The following is an 18,715-nucleotide window of genomic DNA, read 5'->3' as shown; positions in this document are numbered from 1 at the left end:
CTAACTGTTTTCCATCTCCTCCCTCAGAGAAGCTTTCAGAAATTCAGCATTGATGCTGTCCGCACCATTGGCAAGGCGTAGTCCACCTCCTTCCAACGTTTGCAATTATATTTCTTGAACACAACAATAGCCCAGATATTAAAGGTAATGAACAGCCAACAGCTGCTTCTCAGGAAGATTTGCATTCCAGATTTGCATGACCAGCTGGGTACAAATTCTTTATTTTACAAATTCATTATTATACCATATCAAATAATTTGTAGCTGCTGATGATCTTACACTAAGCTGACACCAGCATCACTGGAGCTTGGTGCTCTTCTTAACTCCAGCACGAATACCAGACAGTTCACCGCTGTAACGATTCGCCTCCTGTCGCACCTCCCGCACCTATTAAAAAAAACACAGTCCCTCTGTGAAAGCCATTCATCTTAGCTTGAAAACATTTGAGAATTTCTCACAAGGGATTTTTAAATTCAGTCAAGTTATTTTTAAGAATTGCTGAAAATCACCAAATCCTATCAAATGTCACTCAACCTGTTGTTGCCTCTTCCTAAACTAAGCTGCATTGTTCCAGATTTTCCTGGAACCCATTTGTAAGGGAGTCGGGCGTGAAGGAGAATCCTCTTCACTAGGTTTTGTCGCTAGTCCTGGCAGGGACTGAGTCATCCTACAGCAGGACATGTGTACTTGTGACTGAGCTTTGCTCGCAGCAGGCCTGGTTGGTACTGTACTGCACTGGAAATCTCCAGCAGCATATGGAGGAACTGATTGAGGAAGTAAAGAGGAGATCCTGCAAGGTGATAATCTCTCATTTTGGCACAGTAGTGCCACTAACAGCCTTGGAGTGAGAGACCATTTTTATTCGGGGGGGGGGGGGGGGGGGAGGGGGATGTTGCCCAGCACATGAGGAGAAATTCCCTTCTCATTTTGAATCGTGCCATGGGATCTTTTATCATCTCCCTGAAGAACAGGCAGTCAGAACCTCATTTTATTATCCAAAGCACGACATCTCTAACATTGGCAGGTCTGTACTAGCCTAGTGTCCTAGAGGCTTGGGGTGGTGGTGGGGGTGCAGAGGCTACCAAATTAAGCCAAGGTGACCAAGGAAACCTGCTGCTCAGTTTAGAAACGAGCTCACACACCCTCTTCCATTCCAATAAAGTTATGCAAAGTGTTGCGCTACGAAATCTACAAAATTTTGCGCGGAGTAAATGTTTGTATTTAAAACATTTACGAATCCTCGTCCCCCGAGTCCTCCACTCCACCCGCCGCGGCTGTGCCTTCAGCCACTATGCCCCGAAGCTCTGGATCTGCCTTCCTCACTCCCTTCGCCTCACTCCCTCTCTTCCCATTTTCAGGTCTCTGCTGAAGACCTTTCTTTTCGACCGGGTGTTTGGTCACCTTCCTCCCCCTCCCCTTGGCTCGGTCCCGGGATCCATTACTGTAAAGTGCTCTGAGACGCGTCAGGCGTGGAGGGCACTATATAAATCCAAGTTGTTGTTGTATTTGAGAGGCTTTTTCCAGCTGAGAGTTAGGAAGCCCCTTATCGCAAACTTAACTCATTAAAAAATTGTCTTCAGGGCACAATGTAGCCATGCTTCACGATGTACCCAGGGCTTTACAATATCGTGTGCAATGTGCTCTGTGCTTTTCACATACCTGGCCTTTACGACGGATATTAGCTCGTCTGAATTTCTCCCTGTGTTTGACCCGAGGATTCCGATCAATCTTTCTCCTCTTGGGTGTGAGACCTTTATTCTTGGCAATCTACAAGAGCCCAGAGGTTACAATCAGTGCACGCAGCAGATCTGAACAGACAGGTGTATACAAATGATTTTCATAACCAAACATTTAAACATAACAAAGTTATCTAATTTAATGCCCCTGAATCCTGTACTGTCTGAAGGTACAAGGCTGAGCCAGTCTGTGCTCAACACAGTGCCACACAGTGCTGTGGGAATGAGAGAGTGGAGCGATTGTGACACCCGAGCGTCATTCTACCAATACTGTTACCGAGCGCTGTTGTTATCCATGGTAAACTGATAACAACCTGGTACGTGATCTTTCTCTTGCCGTCCGGGTGCAACTCCTCCACACCTGCATTTGCCTCATAGCTGAAACAACAACAACAAATTACAATGTATAGCACCTTTCACATCAGGAAGAAACAAAATCACGTGCATCACAGTCCGTCTCTGTGACAAGGTTTTGCTCCAAGCAGCAAAACACATTAAACACACCCAGGACAAGCCCTGCAGCTCAATATTACCATTTATTCATGAGATCGCTGTCTAGCAAGCTTTCCCGCTGTTTATCCAGCTGGGACCACTCTACCCATTAGAGCTTTGACTTGCAGGGTTAACAGGAGCTGAGTGGAAGCATTGCCCGCTCCCAGTTCTGCTGATGAGCCAGGCTGACTGGGTTGTGGACCAGTCTGGCTCAGGAAGTGGATTAGAGACGGCCACAGAGGGGTGATTTGATTCTGACAGTCTGTTACCAAGCATGTCACCTTGGAGCCATTTCAGCCTTGAGGGGACCTTGCTCTCCGCACCCCCCCCCCCCCACTGATGGACTTAAAACCACAATTTCTGAATCAGAGATGTGATCGTTTCGGCTTAGCCAACAGGTATAGTAATGGTGTTCCTGAAATATACAGATATTGTAGGACAAAGCTAGCGCTCTCAGGTCACTGTATGCTGATTACCTGTGCTGCTCCACTCCCTTCTTCCTCTTCTGTGAAAGCTTCTCCTCCATTTCCCTGTAATACTGAAGTGCAGCTTCCTCATCAAGGTCAGACTCAGAGTCTCGAGACAGGATTGCCTGCATCAAAAATAACATCTTACATTTGACACGGCCTTTCATGTCAGGAGGATGGCTCCAAAAGTGTCTCAGGATTTACTGTAAATTGTATATGAATGCTGCAGCCAACTTGTGCATTGCAAAGTCCCACAGACATCCATGAAGTAAATGACCCAATTTTATTTGGCAGATCACCAGAGAAAGAAACTTGTTTTTGTTTTCCAGTAACGCCATGGGATCTTTAACATCCACCTAAAAAGGCAGATGGGACTTTGTTTAATGTCTCATCCAAAGGATGGCACCTCTGACAATGCAGCACACCCCCAGCACTGCACTAGAGTGTGCCAGTATAGATTGTGAGTTCAAGTTGTGAAATAGCGTTGTGACACAACCTTCCAACTCAAAGACGACATTGTAACTGACTGAATCAGCCTGACAAAATATTCATCAAAACCCAAAATGTGTGAGAATTCAAAAACATCACTGAACAAAACTAAATGATTTTAAAAGAATTGATGGATTTGTGGCCTCTCGTCACCGACTTTCAGGAAAGTAGAACAATCTATTACTATCTTTGACTTTTGTCAAATCACTCCTCAACGTTTCCCAATAAACAAAGCCCCTAATTCTCAAAACTCTCTTCAACACTGATCACATTCCAGTGAACATAACCTAGGCGGTTGCAATCCTGGGATTTCGGGAGCACCATTACTATACAGGATCCTGGGCTTCCGATTGATAATGGTGCTCGTGAAATCCTGGGATCGCAACCTCTAACTTACACACCATCTTTTCTCTTGCACTGCTTTCATGTCAGTACCTCCACAAAACTGTACACAACCCAACGCCTGGGGCCCAACTAAGATCTCATTCAACATTAAACCCTTTCTCTTATATTCCAAATCTCCAGATAAAACAGACAAGCATTCCGATTGCTTTTTACAACAGTAGCATTTGTTCTCCCCTCCTCCTCAATTCCTGCCTAGGTCAGTCTCGGAAGCTTCCTTGCTGCTCACCTTCTCCTGTGGTCGTTGCCCGGCTCCTGGAAGCCTGTTTGTCTGGCTGAGTGCTTCCCTCACTGCCTCTGAGTGCTGCTGGTTCTCGGCCGCTCCACTGGCTTGGCTAACTTGGTCTTCACTCAAAAGCTGCCGGATTTCTGGCAACATCTTCTGGTCCACGACCGTCAAGTCATTGATTAGCTGCGAAGATAAATAAAACGAGAACCGTTGCCTGAAATCTCTGTAGGTTTTTATCCTTCAAAGCTTTGTCTTAAGGATTTTAGAAAATTCTTAAATTCAGCCTTAATGTGGTCTCTGTTTTCTTTAAGATCTGTGGAGGATTCATCTAAAAAAAAATTCAAAACCTCTTTCACTATCTTTCATTTTAAGACAATGGCTTTTAAAGCTGAGACCATGAGCAAGTTTAGTCCGTAGGAACTTAAGTTAATCACTTTCATCGACGGTCCCCACTCGATTGAACTCCAGCCAGTTGGGAGAAAAAGAGAAAATAAACCAACCAACATGAAAATGTAAGTGGCTGAGTGCCCAAAGGGGAGGGAGCGAGAGCAGGTCACAGGGGCAAAGCTCAGCCTGGAATCAGAGAGAGGATCAATCTGAGAAGCTCACGTTTCTGTAGGAGACAAGTCGCTCAATCACCGGGTGGCTGTGCGCTGGCATCCTCTTCGCCTTTAGCACCAGATAAAAGCTGATGTTTGTGCAGTAACTGTAGATCACAAACATTTCATCAATAGGACATCGCTCCAGTCTGTATTTATATAGATCTCCTCTCCCACCACCCGCTGCACCCCCAAGTTTACACAAGCCCCTCTTCCCCTCACCACAGGCTTCACACGCACTCCCTCCCCCCCACCTTCCTCTAAGCTTCACCCACAAAATATACGGTCAATTCACAACACAGTATATTCTGTGAAGTGCTTTGCGGCATCTCAAAGATGTGATAAGCCGCTTCAAATGCAAGGATTATTATTATTATTTTATAATTAAGCTTCACCTACACCCCCAAACTTGGACAAAAACACTTACTTCAGGTACAGCAGATATTTGGTGTGCAGGTAGTTCGCACCCTGTGAATAAATAAGATATTACAATGAATTAGAATGATCTGATCTCAGCAGCACACCCTTTAGGAATGTGCCATTCCCGTAACAGTCACCATAGCACATTCTAATTGTTCCTCATTATACCTTCCCTGCTGGAATCCTCCCACTCTGAACCATCTCCATCAGTGGCTGCAGATCATCTCTCAGTTCTGTGAGCTGTAATAGACAAATCAGGAAATGATCCGGGAACTCAAGTGTTCTGCCTAATCAGATACATGGCACAGCAACTCAGCAGCTAAGGTACAGACACACCTTCATTCCAGGCAGGTACAGTGCTAAGATGCCTCGCATTTGGATATAATTTATCTAATTATGAGGAAACTTTGCATCCATAAATTTTTTCACAAAGGAATTAGTTAGATGCTCGAAGGCAAGAAATATTTTGAGGAGTGGGGAGTGAGCAGGAAGTTCATTGAAGTAAGCCACCAGTGCAGGCGTGATGGGCTGAATGTCGATTTCTGAGGTATAACAATCTATGATCAATGTGAAGTGAATACACCCAAAACATTGCAGCCTAAGTTCTCTCTTGCATAAGACTAATCACACCCATTACTCCTAGTGTGATTAGCCTTGTGCAAACTGACTACTGTGTTTCACCCACAAACCAGAGTCGTTACACTTTACAATATATCCTGCGAATCACTTTGAGATACCTCAAAGTCTTGATAAGGCTCGATATGGAATGCAAGGATTATAATATCATGCTTTATCACATTGTTGAGATGTGTCAAAGTGCTTCACAGAATATACAGTGAAGTCTGTGGAGTCCTGTAGCTCAGTGGTTAGAGCACTCGCTTTGCAAGCGATTCCAGGCAGAGGGCGAAACCTTGGGCAAGTTTCCTTACTCCACACACCTAATAATAATCCCTCTAAAAACCCAAAACAATAATAAATTGGTCATTTTCAATCTACTACTGTTTGTGGGACATTGCTGTGCGCAATTGGCTGCCGCGTTCGCCCACAAATATACAGTCAATTCACTTTACAGTGTGTTCTGTGAAGCGCTTTGGGACGTCCTCCCGACGTGAAAAGCGCTATATCAAATGCAAGGATTATTATTATTACAGTAAAGTGAATTGACTGTATATTTTGTGGGTGAAACGCGGCAGCCAATTGCACACAGCAGTGTCCCACAAACAGTCGTGGACTGAGTGACCAAATTATCATTATTATTTTTTTGAAAGGATTATTACCACCGGTCCACCAATCGACTAACAACCAGGTTCCTCCTTACTGCTAGGTGAATAGAGGCACGGTGTAAGGAAACTTGCCTAATGTTTCGCCCTGCCCGGGAATCAAACTCATTATTATTACTACTGGTCTATTATTATCTTTCAAACCAGTTCTGCTCACCTTGGCTTTAAAGTCCTGGATCAGCTCAAGCAGTTCCGGAGATTCATTTTTCAGCAGCTTCATTTTCTCTTTAACAGACATCTGTTTCAAGTCTTTTTGTATTTTCTGTTCAGTTCCTGCCTCCTGCTGCTTCTGTGGCTGGGAAAACGTCTGTCACAAAAGCAAGCTGTTCAATTCCACAAGCACCATGAAATAGTCCTTGACACAGGTCCTGTGTTCTTTAAACAAGGGTAAGACTGCCGGCATGTACACATAAAATAGAAAAGAAAACGTAGCAGTTCATCTGGGTCAGAAACATGATGATTTTTGGGGGGTAAATGTGGACCAGGAGACATAAAACAGGATAACGGGAAAAAATCGCCATTTTTCTTTGAAATAACAATGGTAAAAGTCTTTCAATGTCCGCCTGAATCATACTCCTAGCACAGCACAATGGAATCAGGGGGTGGAGGAAAGGGGTGCAGAATTGTTGGAGGTGCTGTCCTTCAGACGAGACATTAAACCAATCCACACAAAACTTTTAACTTCTCCTTTGATATGTTACCAGATATGTAGCCAAACCAAGATGGTTTTTGCAATTTTAGTTTTACACAAAGATCTTAATATCATCAGATCTTGTGTGCCTCGAGTCTCTTTTGGTCAGTTACCTGAATGAGGTCCAGGCCAAAGTCCTCCTCTGTTAGATTCTCGGTCATCCGTCTCTGAATATTCAGGGCCTCCTGCTCCTCTTCCTCAGCCTCTGCCAGAGCAGCAGTCTGACTCTGACCACCTAGGAATGCAAAACAACCATTTATTGGGAATGTTCTAAACACAATTACTTTCTCAATCCCATTTAACATTTTCTACACCTCAATATTTGAACCCCTTATCAACCTGTCTGCTCCTTCCACTCTGCAGGCTCTGGCCTGCTCCAAGTCTCCGCCCGGCACGCTCCACCATCGGTGGTCGAACCTTTAGCCTCTCTGCCCCACCCTCTGGAACTCCATCCCGCATTCCCTTCACCTCGCTCCCTCCCTTGCCTCCTTCATGGCACACCTCAAGACCCTCTTCTTTGACTGTACCTTTGGCCACTCTCTCTGCCTTCCACCCTCACTGATCCCAAACCCACCCCCACCCTCTTGGTCCGAATCCCTGACTGTTCTCGACGTGAAAGGCGCTTTACAAATGTGATTTTGTATTATAAATTTTAGACATATACACTGAACACAGAATAAGTGAGAAATCTTAGAAACAACAACCATTCCTTCAGGACTGATCGTGGATTAGCAAAGTGATCATTGAATGTTACAAAATACACTCAGACTGTTGTCTTCAAGGATCTTTCTCCAGCTGAATGTTAGCAAGACCGAGGCCCTCCTGATTAGCTTGCGCCAGCGCCTCCACACCTCGGGCTCTGGCAGCATCAGCCTCCACGGCTGCACTCAATCTCACTAAGCCAGTCAGGAACCTAGACCCTGAAATGTCCTTTCTCCCCCACATCCGCACCATGACCGGCACCACCTCCGCAACATTGCCAGACTCTGACACTGCCTCACCCCTCAGGCTGCCCAAACCCTCACCCACTCATTCATCACATCAAGGTTTGATTATGGAAATTCTCTCCTCATCGGTCTTCCCAACTCTTCCCAGATCACCCAAAACTCTGCAGCTCGTGTACTCTCACGCACTAGGCTCTGTGACCCCATCACTCCCACCCTCGCCCGACTCCACTGGCTCCCCATCCCTCAGAGGATCGCATTCAAGATCCTCATCCTCACTTTCAAGGCCATCCATGGACTTGACTCTTCCTACCTCTTTGACCTGCTGACTCCCTACCAACTTGCCTGCTCCCTCCGTTCAGCGGGCTTCGGCCTGCTCCATGTCTCCCTCCCGACCCGCCCTATCATCTGTGGCCGGGATTTCAGCCTCTCTGCCCCCACACTCTGGAACTCCATCCCACAATCCTTTCGCCTCACTTCCTCCCTTGCCTCCTTCAAGGCCAGTCTCAAGACCTTTCTCTTCGATCTTGCCTTGAATCGCCCTTCCACCTCTCTGCCTTCCCTCACCCCTACACCACCCCTCCCCCATGCTCGGGTCCTGAACCCTGACTGTCCAGCGCCTTGGGACGTCCTCCCCACATGAAAGGCACTCTATAAATGTAATCTTGTTACTGTTGTCTTTGCTAATTACCCTTTGAAAGACTTTGCCTTAATGCGGTTTGCGGCACAAAATTCCATATTCGGGGGCACAGGGGAATGTCAAAAAGTTATTACAACAAGTTTTTCTGTTGTTTCAGGAAGGGAAGAGCTAGGTGACGGCAGCCTTCCCCACCTTCTTGACTCATAAGGGTGTGTATGAGCAGTTGGAGGTAGGCAGGTGCATGAAGTGATTTGTATGTGATTGTGAGGATCTTGAAGTTGATCTGTTCTGCTACAAGGAGCCAATGGAGCCTGATAAGAATTGGGTGATGGGGAGTTTAGTGTGGGTGAAGAAGTTCAGAATCAATTGGACTTTGTGAATGGTGTGGAGACCAGCAAGGAGGGCATTGGAAAAATTGTTGGGTGTAATGTAGGGTTGGAGGCTGGCGATGTGGCAGAAAGTGGTCCAGGTCAGGGACTGCATGCGGGGTAGGAAGGAAGACTGTAGATCAGTCCTTGAACATTTTCAAGGCTGAGACTGATAGATTCTTGAAAAATAGAGGGATTAGGGGATATGGGGATAGGGCAGGTAATCAGAGTAAGGTGAGAAGATCAGCCATGATCTTATTGAATGGCGGAGCAGGCATGAAGGACCGAATGGCCTACTCCTGCTCCTAATTCTTATGTTCTTATGATAGCTGAGAATGGTCGGTGGCTCTGACGAATAGGCTAGGCTGCTATATTCACAGGTGTTTTTAAGGAGACCCCAAATTAATGAATGTGAAATAGATGAAAAGAAAAGAGTGGAGTAAAGGTGCCAGAGAGTGGGAATTAAAAGATGTTATCCTGATTGGCGGAGAGTAGTCTGCCAATCAGGAAAATTAGAAGTGTTCGTCATAGGTCATAGGGTGTAAGGACCTCTCTTGTTCTCTCTATCTCTCTCTTTCTCTATATATCTTAATGATCAGTGTAGTCAGACCCGTCAGGTCACTATTTAACCTTTTCAATGCCAGTTAAAAAAAAGCCCCAACTTTTCAAGACTTTCTCAATAACTGACATAACACCCGAGCCTACAGTGAGGTAGAAATAACGTGCACTTACGAGGGATTTCATCGTCATAGTCTGTGCTGTAATATATGGTCTTCTTCTGACCCCAGGCCAGTTCATTTGGGAGGTCTGGAGGACAAAGTGCACCAAACATTAGTTTTGCTACAATTTTACAGCACATGAAGCAACATAACACATTACTAAGAGCTCCTCTTGTGACCAAGGGGTGGCAGATCAGCTACTGACCATCATTCACTTTGTCGTCCAGGTCGCTCTCCATGTCGATCTCGTCCTCGTCAGAGTCGCCAATGTCCAGGGCCATCACTTCTTCCTGATGAGAAACAAGACATCTGAGGAACATCAAAGCAAAGCCAACTGCCCAAGCAATCTATCAACATCATTTGAATGAAGTTGTTCCTTTTAGAGCTCGACTGGGAGTCTCCAGGAGCGAAATTTCACACGTGCAACATTTTACCTCCAATCGGATAAATGAACAATTATTGTCTGAACCATGACCGAAAAAACACCTTGCTGCCAAAAAGTCACCAGATCTGCACAGAGTAACGTTAAGGAGCCACCATTTTCTCTGTTGTGCTCTCTTTAGGTACCAACCTAAAGCTCAGTGCTCGGCAAGACTCACTTACCTCCTCCTCCGAAGCCTCCTGCCCGTGGTCCAGCTCCACTTCCTCCACCAACAGCTTCTAGAATCAAGGAAGTTACCACAATCAATGAAACCCTCACACTGGACTCCAGTGCCAGACAGACAGTAAGCAAACACATACCCCTATCTTTGTTAAGAACTCAATTTTCCCCTCCCTTTTCTTTGCTTCTCATGTCCTAATAATAATAATCCTTGCATTTGATATAGTGCCTTATCATGTCTTGGAGACGTCTCAAATCGCTTCATCGAATACTGTAAACTGCATTGACTGTATATTTTGTGGGCGAAACGCGGCAGGCAATTGTGCACAGCGAAGGTGCTAACCCTTGCTTGGGTGTAGTTCAACGGGCAGTAATCACCTTCCAGTACTTCACCCTAACAGCTTGCCTTTATGTGAGCCTTGGCAAGTGTGCCTGGATATTTAACCTTATCTAAGCCCATACCACACACTTTTAGGAAGGTGTCTGGATGCTGATCACCAGTCACACTGACAGTTACCTGTTACATCAAGAATTAATATTTTTCAAAAATGCTAGTATTATATACATATTGCCCTCTATATGTGGTTAGGAGCTTGTGAACGACATGATCGTAATCTTACCGTGACTTTCCTGTCATGAAACTTGTCCACCTCATCATTGAAATATTCGGCAGAGTTCTACAAAGGGAAAAAACTTTGAATGCAACAAAAATCTCTCCCCACCACCCCACTCAACCACCTGCCCCCTTCGCTCAGCTAGCTTCAGCCTTCTACACATCCCTCATGTAAATAAAGAAAAAAAGAGGGTCAAGGAAGGAACCTTTGGTACATTATATGTGATCCAGATGAGTTAGGAGGAAAAAATGTTTGCGGAGTTGTATTGATGGGAGTGGATTAGTTAGGGCTCGACCAAGAACCCGGTGGATGATGAAGAGGCAGTGGAGGAGGACAGCATGGTCAACTGTGTCAAAACAGTGGAGAGGTCAAGAAGGACAAGGAGGCAGAGGGAGCCGTGGTCCGAGAAAGAGAGAGAGAGAGAGAGAGAGAGAGAGGGCATCATTTGTGACTTTGACAAGTGCTGTCTCAGTGCTATGGCCAGAGTGAAAACCAACTGAAGGGTCTCGAGTAGGGACTGAAGGAAGAGGTATATGAGTTTTGATATGTAGGGGGAAGCATGGTTTGGATACTCTTAAACATGGTGATGGGTTTCCGTGGGTGTAACCCGACTGACCAAACAAAAGACAGCTTCTCCAAAAAGGTCTGCTACACTGAGCACACAATACTCACAACATCTGGCACTGGTAAATCCCTGTAAGCCTGAGGATCGTCACTATCATACTCCTCCTGCTGCTTCTTCGGTCTAGTAGATGCTCTACAAAGTGACACAACACAGAGAGCAGGCCAAAAGTGAATCAATCAGTATGCAGTAATCTGGACTCAGGCTGCTCATCACATTGAAGCTATGTTTAATATGATGCCTGGCGGTCTCCCTCATTCCAGTCCTCAAACCGTAGCTTGTATCCTCACCCACACCAGTATGCCATGAAGATTCATCCACACCCAGCTCCACTGGCTCCCAATATATTAACCAAGATTTTCATCCTGACCATAGCATTGAGACAGCAGAGGGAACAGGTGGGCCAAATGAAATGAAATGAAATGGAGGGAGGGAGGACTGGATGAAATTGGCCCGGGGACCGCTAGTTGGACCACCCTGATCTAACAGAATGGCGGAACAAGCTCGAGGGCCCAACTTCTCTTCCCATGTTCCCACCCTTTCTCCGTCCCCCACTCCCTCCCTCCCCCTCTCTCTTCCCCCCTCTCTTATTATTATTACACACAGCTCCTGTTAACCCTGAAAAGCCCTAACTGGACAGGCAGCGGAAAGGTCGCCAGACAGTGACATCAATGGCAAGCTATGCTGTTTTCGCTGGTTAGACTCCACCAGTCACCCCACCCCAATGCACACTCTGGGGTCCTAATCCTTGGCGCTTGCCTCATACTCTCCAGAATTAGGTAAGCAGAGGGCGTCCCTCCAAAGAGAGAGCGAGGCACGGAGCGCAATCCATTCAATCTATCAACAACAACAAGATTCCATTTATAAAGCGCCTTTCACGTCAGGAGGACGTCCCAAGGCGCTGCACAGTTGGGTCATGACCCGAGCATTGGGGGGGAAATGGTCAGGGTGAGGGAAGGGAGGGAGCGAAGAGGGGGAAGAGAGTCGAGAGGGGAGCTGAAGGCTCGGTCAAAGAGAAAATGGCTGGGATTCCCATGTGTAGGTGGGATGTAAGGAATTCTCAACTTGGTTTGGAGACTCTTAAGCAACGGTGAAGGGTTTCGTATGCGTCAGACACCCGACTGCCCCCAAAACACCTCCATTCTCCCCCATGCGCTCTCCGACAGCCCACCGCCCCCATTCACCCCATACCCTCTCCCTTCCCCCTTCTCTCTATCTATGCGTCTCACCTTCCCCTCTTCCCCATGTTTCCAACGCCGGCAACTTCCTGTCCGCGAGTGAACGTGTCCGAGTTCTAGTTCCGGTTGGTTCCGACAGCGGCTTCAGTCCCCCGGACAACATCCGGTGAGAGCGCGCGGACTGCGCGGGCCATGGAGGCCGCCAGTCAGGTGAGGTGAAGCCGGGGCTGCGGGTAGAACTGCCGCCGCGCTATCGGTGTGTTGTAGAGGCGAGGGGGGAAGCCACGGGAGCGCGAGCAAAGCAGCGACAACCGCTCGTGTCTTCCCGCCGGCGAGGCCGCAGGACAGGCGCTCCCGTGGCTCTGCGCATGCGCTCAATCAGCATCAATCTGGACAAGTTTATGAGAAAAATAATTATTATCATCATCATTCCGTTTGATATGGCACCAAACCGGGTCTCCGAGATGTCGCAAAGCGCTTCACAGGACATACTGTCAGTAATAATAATCTTTGCATTTGACACAGTGCCTTATCACTGCTGTGCGCGATTGGCCGTCGCGTTTCGCTCATGTAGTATACAGTCAATTCACTTTACAATATATCCTGTGAAGCACTTTGAGATGTCTCGAAGATGTGATAAGCACAATATCAAATGCAAGGATTATGATTGTTTTGTCCAGTTTCCCAGAACTCATGAAGATCGTCTGTTTGCCAAACTGTGGGAACCAGGACCAGTTTAGCGACCCTCCCCCTTGAGAGTGTGCCTTTTCCTGCTCAGGCGCTCAGCAACAACACACACGCTGAGCCAGCCCATGGAGAGCATTTGTTTGACTGCAATTTATTTGACTATCTCTATTGAATTTGCACAACTAAGTTATGCTCTTGAATAACTGCCCTCATGTCTTTCCAGTTTCTGCAGTTATTTGTGATGTTCTATTGCTTCATGTCCAATCCGCGCCCCACCCCAATCTGACCCCCAATCGCAATTTTGCCCCCACTCTCTGAAGCCCCATTCCTGGAGTCCTTACACCTTGTCTGCGCCCTTCCCTCTTTCAAGACCTAACTCTTTGACTGTGCTTTAGGTCATCGTTTCTCCTCCCTATGCCACTTCTCTCAGCTCCCTCCGGTCGGGTGCCCAGATGGCAGTGTCGAGCAGTTTGAGATGTGTTTTCGATGTGAAAAAAGGGCTGTCTTGTCTAAATGTTTGTCTTGTCCTGTTTCTCGAAAGGAAACACAAAAAAATTGCTTATGTGGCCTGCATATGTTTCTCAAATATGGCATCGACCCAGAGCAGCCAAAAGGTTGGACTCCCCTGGTCTAGATTGACACTTAGTGCAGGGCTGCGGGAGTGCTAAATTGTTGATCATCAATTTCTAAATTTACAGATTAACAAGAACAACTTGCATTTATGTAGAGCTCCTCATGCAGAGCGCTTGAGAGTGGCGGAGCACGACTCCGGGGATGGGGATAAAGTGATTGTAGGCACTGGTTGAAGAGGAAGGTCTTCAGGCGCAATCTGAAGATGAGGAAGTAAAGGGGCAAGGCTGAGGAATACAGGAAGTGTGTTCCAGAGTTTCGGGACATATTGGATGAAAATGTGGCCACCGATGGTGAGACGGAGGGCATGAGGGACATGCAGGAGGCCGGAGCCAGTCAAGCGGAGGCAGTGGGTAGTGGGTTGAGGAATAAGCAGTAAGTAAGTAAGAGTAAGAGTTAGGGAGGTGCCAGGGCATGAAGGGATTTGAAGACAAGTGTGAGGATCTTGGATTGATCCATTCGGCGATAGGGAGCCAGTGCAGCCTGGCTAGAACTGGTGTGATGGGGGTACAGAATTTAGTATGGTGAATATGTAATAATATAATCCTTACATTTAGTGCCTTCGTGTCTTATCATGTTGTCGAGATGTCTCAAAACACTTCACAAGATGTACTGGGAAGTGTAGTGACTATCGTTTGTAGACAAATACGGCAGTCCAATTTGCACATAGCAAAGTCCCACAAACAGCCATGAAGTGAATGACCAATTTTATCTGGGGGATTGTTGGCCAGGAAACAGGGAACAACTTCATTCTCTTCCCTTTTTGAAAAGTGCCATGGGATCTTTATCATCCACCTGAACATGCAGACCTCGTTTGATTGTCTCATCTGAAGGACAGCATCTCCAAAGTGCAGCGCTCCACCAGAACTGCAGTGGAGTGTCAGCCGAGGCTGTGAGCTGAAAAGTCCTGATGTGGAACTTGAACCCACAGCCTCTGACTCGGAGGTGAGAGTTCTACCAACTGATACAGCCTGACACCATCAATGCCAGGAACCGACGACTCAACTTCAAGCAGCCCTTCTTAAGACTGGTCAACAAGATTGTCACTGAGGCAGACACAACATCATTGTTCCAGAGTCAATTGTGGTATCTCCCCATTTGAAGGACGACCCTACTGAGACTGAGAACTACAGTGGAGTCTTATGATGTCATTATTATTATATTATTATATTATTATTATAAATTGAACATATTGGAGTCTCGTGGCTTGATCAGAAAAGGAACCTTCTGAAATCCATTCTCCTGAGTTATGTGGGACAGCTTATGGATTCATTTGAGATCGTGAAACATCAGAGGAAACCCACCTATGTTGCGTTTATCGATTTTCCATATGGCTTTCAAACAGTGCATCATGAGAAAGTGGAAGCGATGGGAATACAATAATAACCACGACAACTTGCATTCATTGTAGTACCTTCATGTAGAATAATATCAGAGTGCTTTAGGATGGCAGAGGGATATCGAGCAGAAGGGGAGAGGAGGGAAGGAGATGACCGAAGGCACAGTTGAAGGGTTAATTCCAGATGGTCGTAGAATGTTGTTCGTATAATAATCCCTCCAAAACAAAACAATAACAAATTGGTCATTTTCAATCTACGACTGTCAGTGGGACGTTGCTGTGCGCAATTGACTGCCGCGTTCGTCCACAAATATAGTCAATTCACTTTACAGTGTGTTCTGTGAAGCGCTTTGGGACGTCCTCCCGACGTGAAAAGCGCTATATCAAATGCAAGGATTATTATTAATTGAAAAGCTCGGCCTCCAATAGTGGCGTGGGTAGGGTAGCGGGTGGACAGCAAGACCGAATTAGCTGTTTGGAGTGGGTAAGCAGAGAGGTAGGGTAAGAGGAAGTCAGAGAGATAGGGAGGTGCCAGGGTGTGAAGGGTGAAGGTGAGGATCTTGAATTCAACCCGCTGAGACACGGAGTCAATGGAGCCTGAGGTGATGGACAGACAGAGTTTGATGTGGGTGAGGATGTGAGCAGTGAAGTTTTGGATGAATTGAATGTTATCAATGGTGGAGCAGGGAGACCAGAGAGAGAAGAGAGTTGAAAAATCTAACTGGAGGCGTGGATAAAGGTTCTGGCAGCATTTTACAGTGATCAAAGGGATATTCCAGTTATGTATTCCAACTCCGAGATCCGTGTAAGGGTTGATGAGAGATTCGCCAGATCTATCCTTCCCAAAGGGGATTGAGCTCTCCATAAAACCGTAGAAATTCACAGCACAGAAGATGACCATTCAGTCCATAGTGTCTGTGCTGGTTCTTTGAAAGATCAATCCTTTCAATCCTATTTATCTGCCTTCCCCCACACCCCTGCAAATGTTCTCTCTTGAAAGGTAATATGGATTCTGTCTTGACCACTGCACCTGGCAGGATATTCCACGTTCTCTGTGTAAAATAAATCCTAATTTCTCTCTTTCTCTCCAGCACCTCCTGACGTGAAAGGCGTTATGTAAATGCAATTTGTTGTTGTTGTTTGCTATCTTAAAATGATCTCTTCTAGTCACTGACTCACCAACGTCTCGTCACGGACTTCATAAGGAGTACAGACTTGGTCAGTGTGATCCAGTCATTTCCGACAGGATTGCTGCGCTTCTGTCTGCAGGTGACATTGTACTGTTGATGGACTCACCTGGGATCTTGTGCACTGCATTCACCACTTGAACACTGGGCCACTCAATGGCTCAAGAGTGGACCTTAAAGGAATTGTTTGGAAGATACAAGGTGGTTGATACATATGGCTATTTGGGGCGGGGGAGAGAGGTTGGTGGTTATCAACAGTGCCCTGCACTGAGAATGGGCAAAGAACACTCTGATCGTTCTCTCTTCAAGGACAAGTTTCCAAAGCAGGTTAAGCTTGCAGCATATAATACCTGTGTTCAAACAGTTCTCCTTCATGGTTCCAAGCTCCTGGAAATGTAGTGGAGAAGCTTCGATGTACCTCACACCCAACACAGTAGAAACTCTCGTCCATGCTTTTCGCACCTCCTGGCTTGACTATTCTGAGTTGGGAGGTGACTCCTCCAATAAGACCAAAGCACTGCTACTTGGCTTCCTTTAGCGTCTTCGACCCTCATGCATTAACCACTTTGATCTGCACTGATGCTGACTCCCATCTCACAGAGCCAGTGTGTCTTGTTCAACCTCTGTCCGTCAAACCCTATATCCGGTTCTGACTCGCTCTGCTTTCCCTCACTTCTACAGCATTGCTTGCCTCTGCCACTGTTTCTTCACGGCCATTCAGACTCACTTATTCCAATGGATCCATATTAATTGATCATCCATGTTATTGCTGTTAATAGGAACTTTTATACACAATATGGCTGCCATGTTTGCCTCACATGTGACTGTTTTACTTAAAGCACCTTGACATGTTTCAAAATTACAGATGCTATAAAAATGCAAGTTATTTTCTAAGTGTGACCTTGAGTTACTTGGCTGTGGTTAGGATTTGAAACATCCTTGGAAGAGCTAATGGGTTTGGGGTTCCGGCCCATTGAGTAGATATTGACATTCTGGCAGCCTCAAGAGAGTTATGAAATTCAACCTCTCTTCCAGTGAAAGGAAGGTTTATTTGCTCCCCAATATGGAAGTGTGATTTCAGACGTGTTAAGATGTTAGCATATTTCGCAGCACGTTCACTCTCACAGCAAACCAGAATGAAAATCAAGCACGTTGGTCAGAATGTCATGGCTAATGAAGAAACTTTTAACCCTCTCATGCCTCTGTTCCTGTTAAGAGTATTAATAATTCAATTGTGATTCAAAGAGGTAAATAGTACAGTGAAGCCCTGATATAAGAATAATAATCTTTGCATTTGATATAGTGCCTTATCACATCTTCGAGACATCTCAAAGCGCTTAACAGGACATACTGTAAAATGAGTAGACTGTATATTTTGTGGGCAAATTGCATAATGCACTTCTCTATAGTGCAGATTTGCTTTTCACGTGGTTACAGTCTTCATTGTAATTGCGAGCGCTCTTCTTGTGTGTTTGCCATTTTTTTGGTGCTAAGTGGTTTGACTTCCAGTTTTATAGGGTCAACTTTTGTGAACATGGGCAAAGCAGGAAGTGACATTTGCAGTGACCTAGAAGTCAGTTATTGTACAAAAGGACCAAATTCCAGGTCATCAGCTCGTTGCCAAAGTCACTTCACATTTGCAGAAAACAGGAAATGTGTTTATGTCAACCCACCGACCTGGAAGATGACCATATTTCTTTTAGTGTGGGAACTACCCAGTGTGCTCTCTGAGCAGTCAAAACCACTATTGTACTGCGTTATATTGCGGGGTGTAACACTGGAATTTTTGGATGCCAAACGCAAGTTTGTACTGTACATCCCAAAACCAGTGTGTACCCTTGAAAGACAAAGGTTGTATTTCAGGTAAGAACAAGCATGGTCAAATAAATTAGTTATTAAACAAAATAAAATGGCCAATGACACACCAAAAGACAGTGACGAGACTGGAAGGGGTGTAGTAAACATTAAAGAAAGGAAAAAAAAATCCAAAAGTTAATTGAGAATATGAAGCATCAGCCTTGATCAGTTGGTAGCACTCAGAAGATTGTGAGTCCAAGCCCTATGTCAGGAGTTGGAACTCATATACTCTAAGCTGAAACTCTGGTGTAATGTTGGAGGGTGGCTGCATTGTTGGAGTTGCCGTCCTTTGGATGAAACATTAAACCAAGGCCCTTCTTGCCTGCTTATGTGGACTGTAAAGATTCCATGGGACTATAAAGAAAAGGGAGTTTCTCCTGGTGTCCTGGCCAACAATCCCCCAAATAAATTTGGTCAGTCACCCCATGGCTGTTTGTGGAACATTGCTGTGCTTCCCTCACAAAACACAGTCACTACACTTTACAGTATATCCTGTGAAGCTCTTTGAGATGTTCTCCTGATAT

General features: G+C 45.8%; 2 protein-coding genes across 8 annotated transcripts in view; one reads left to right on the top strand and one right to left on the bottom strand.

Moving 5' to 3' along the window:
• Nucleotides 1-205: 205 nt before the first annotated feature.
• Nucleotides 206-12,619, bottom strand: utp3 (UTP3 small subunit processome component). Its single transcript, XM_007910720.2, has 16 exons — nt 12,543-12,619; nt 11,364-11,448; nt 10,698-10,754; nt 10,080-10,136; nt 9,682-9,766; nt 9,490-9,564; nt 6,919-7,040; nt 6,272-6,421; nt 5,003-5,074; nt 4,842-4,882; nt 4,425-4,521; nt 3,816-3,998; nt 2,705-2,820; nt 2,051-2,114; nt 1,660-1,767; nt 206-387 (listed from the first exon to the last, which is right to left on the bottom strand). Exons 1-16 carry the CDS (start codon nt 12,557-12,559, stop codon nt 298-300), a joined length of 1,419 nt encoding a protein of 472 aa, XP_007908911.1. The 5' UTR covers nt 12,560-12,619; the 3' UTR covers nt 206-297.
• Nucleotides 12,620-12,623: 4 nt separating this feature from the next.
• The window catches only part of ccdc30 (coiled-coil domain containing 30), a 61,511-nt gene continuing 55,419 nt past the window's right edge, over nt 12,624-18,715 (top strand). For 3 of the 7 annotated variants that reach the window (XM_042343558.1, XM_042343559.1, XM_042343555.1), the window contains exon 1: nt 12,625-12,701. In XM_042343558.1, the coding sequence (XP_042199492.1) occupies nt 12,684-12,701 (18 nt within the window). In that variant the 5' untranslated portion in view covers nt 12,625-12,683. Of the gene's footprint in view, nt 12,707-17,867; nt 18,198-18,715 lie in introns of those variants that run through there. The other 4 variants (XM_042343560.1, XM_042343561.1, XM_042343556.1 and 1 more) reach the window with 4 other exon arrangements.

The sequence above is a fragment of the Callorhinchus milii genome, unplaced genomic scaffold, assembly GCF_018977255.1.
Source record: "Callorhinchus milii isolate IMCB2004 unplaced genomic scaffold, IMCB_Cmil_1.0 Scaffold24, whole genome shotgun sequence".
Taxonomy (NCBI): domain Eukaryota; kingdom Metazoa; phylum Chordata; class Chondrichthyes; order Chimaeriformes; family Callorhinchidae; genus Callorhinchus; species Callorhinchus milii.
Note: the sequence above shows the minus strand (reverse complement) of the source record. Positions and strands in the feature narration are given on the sequence as shown.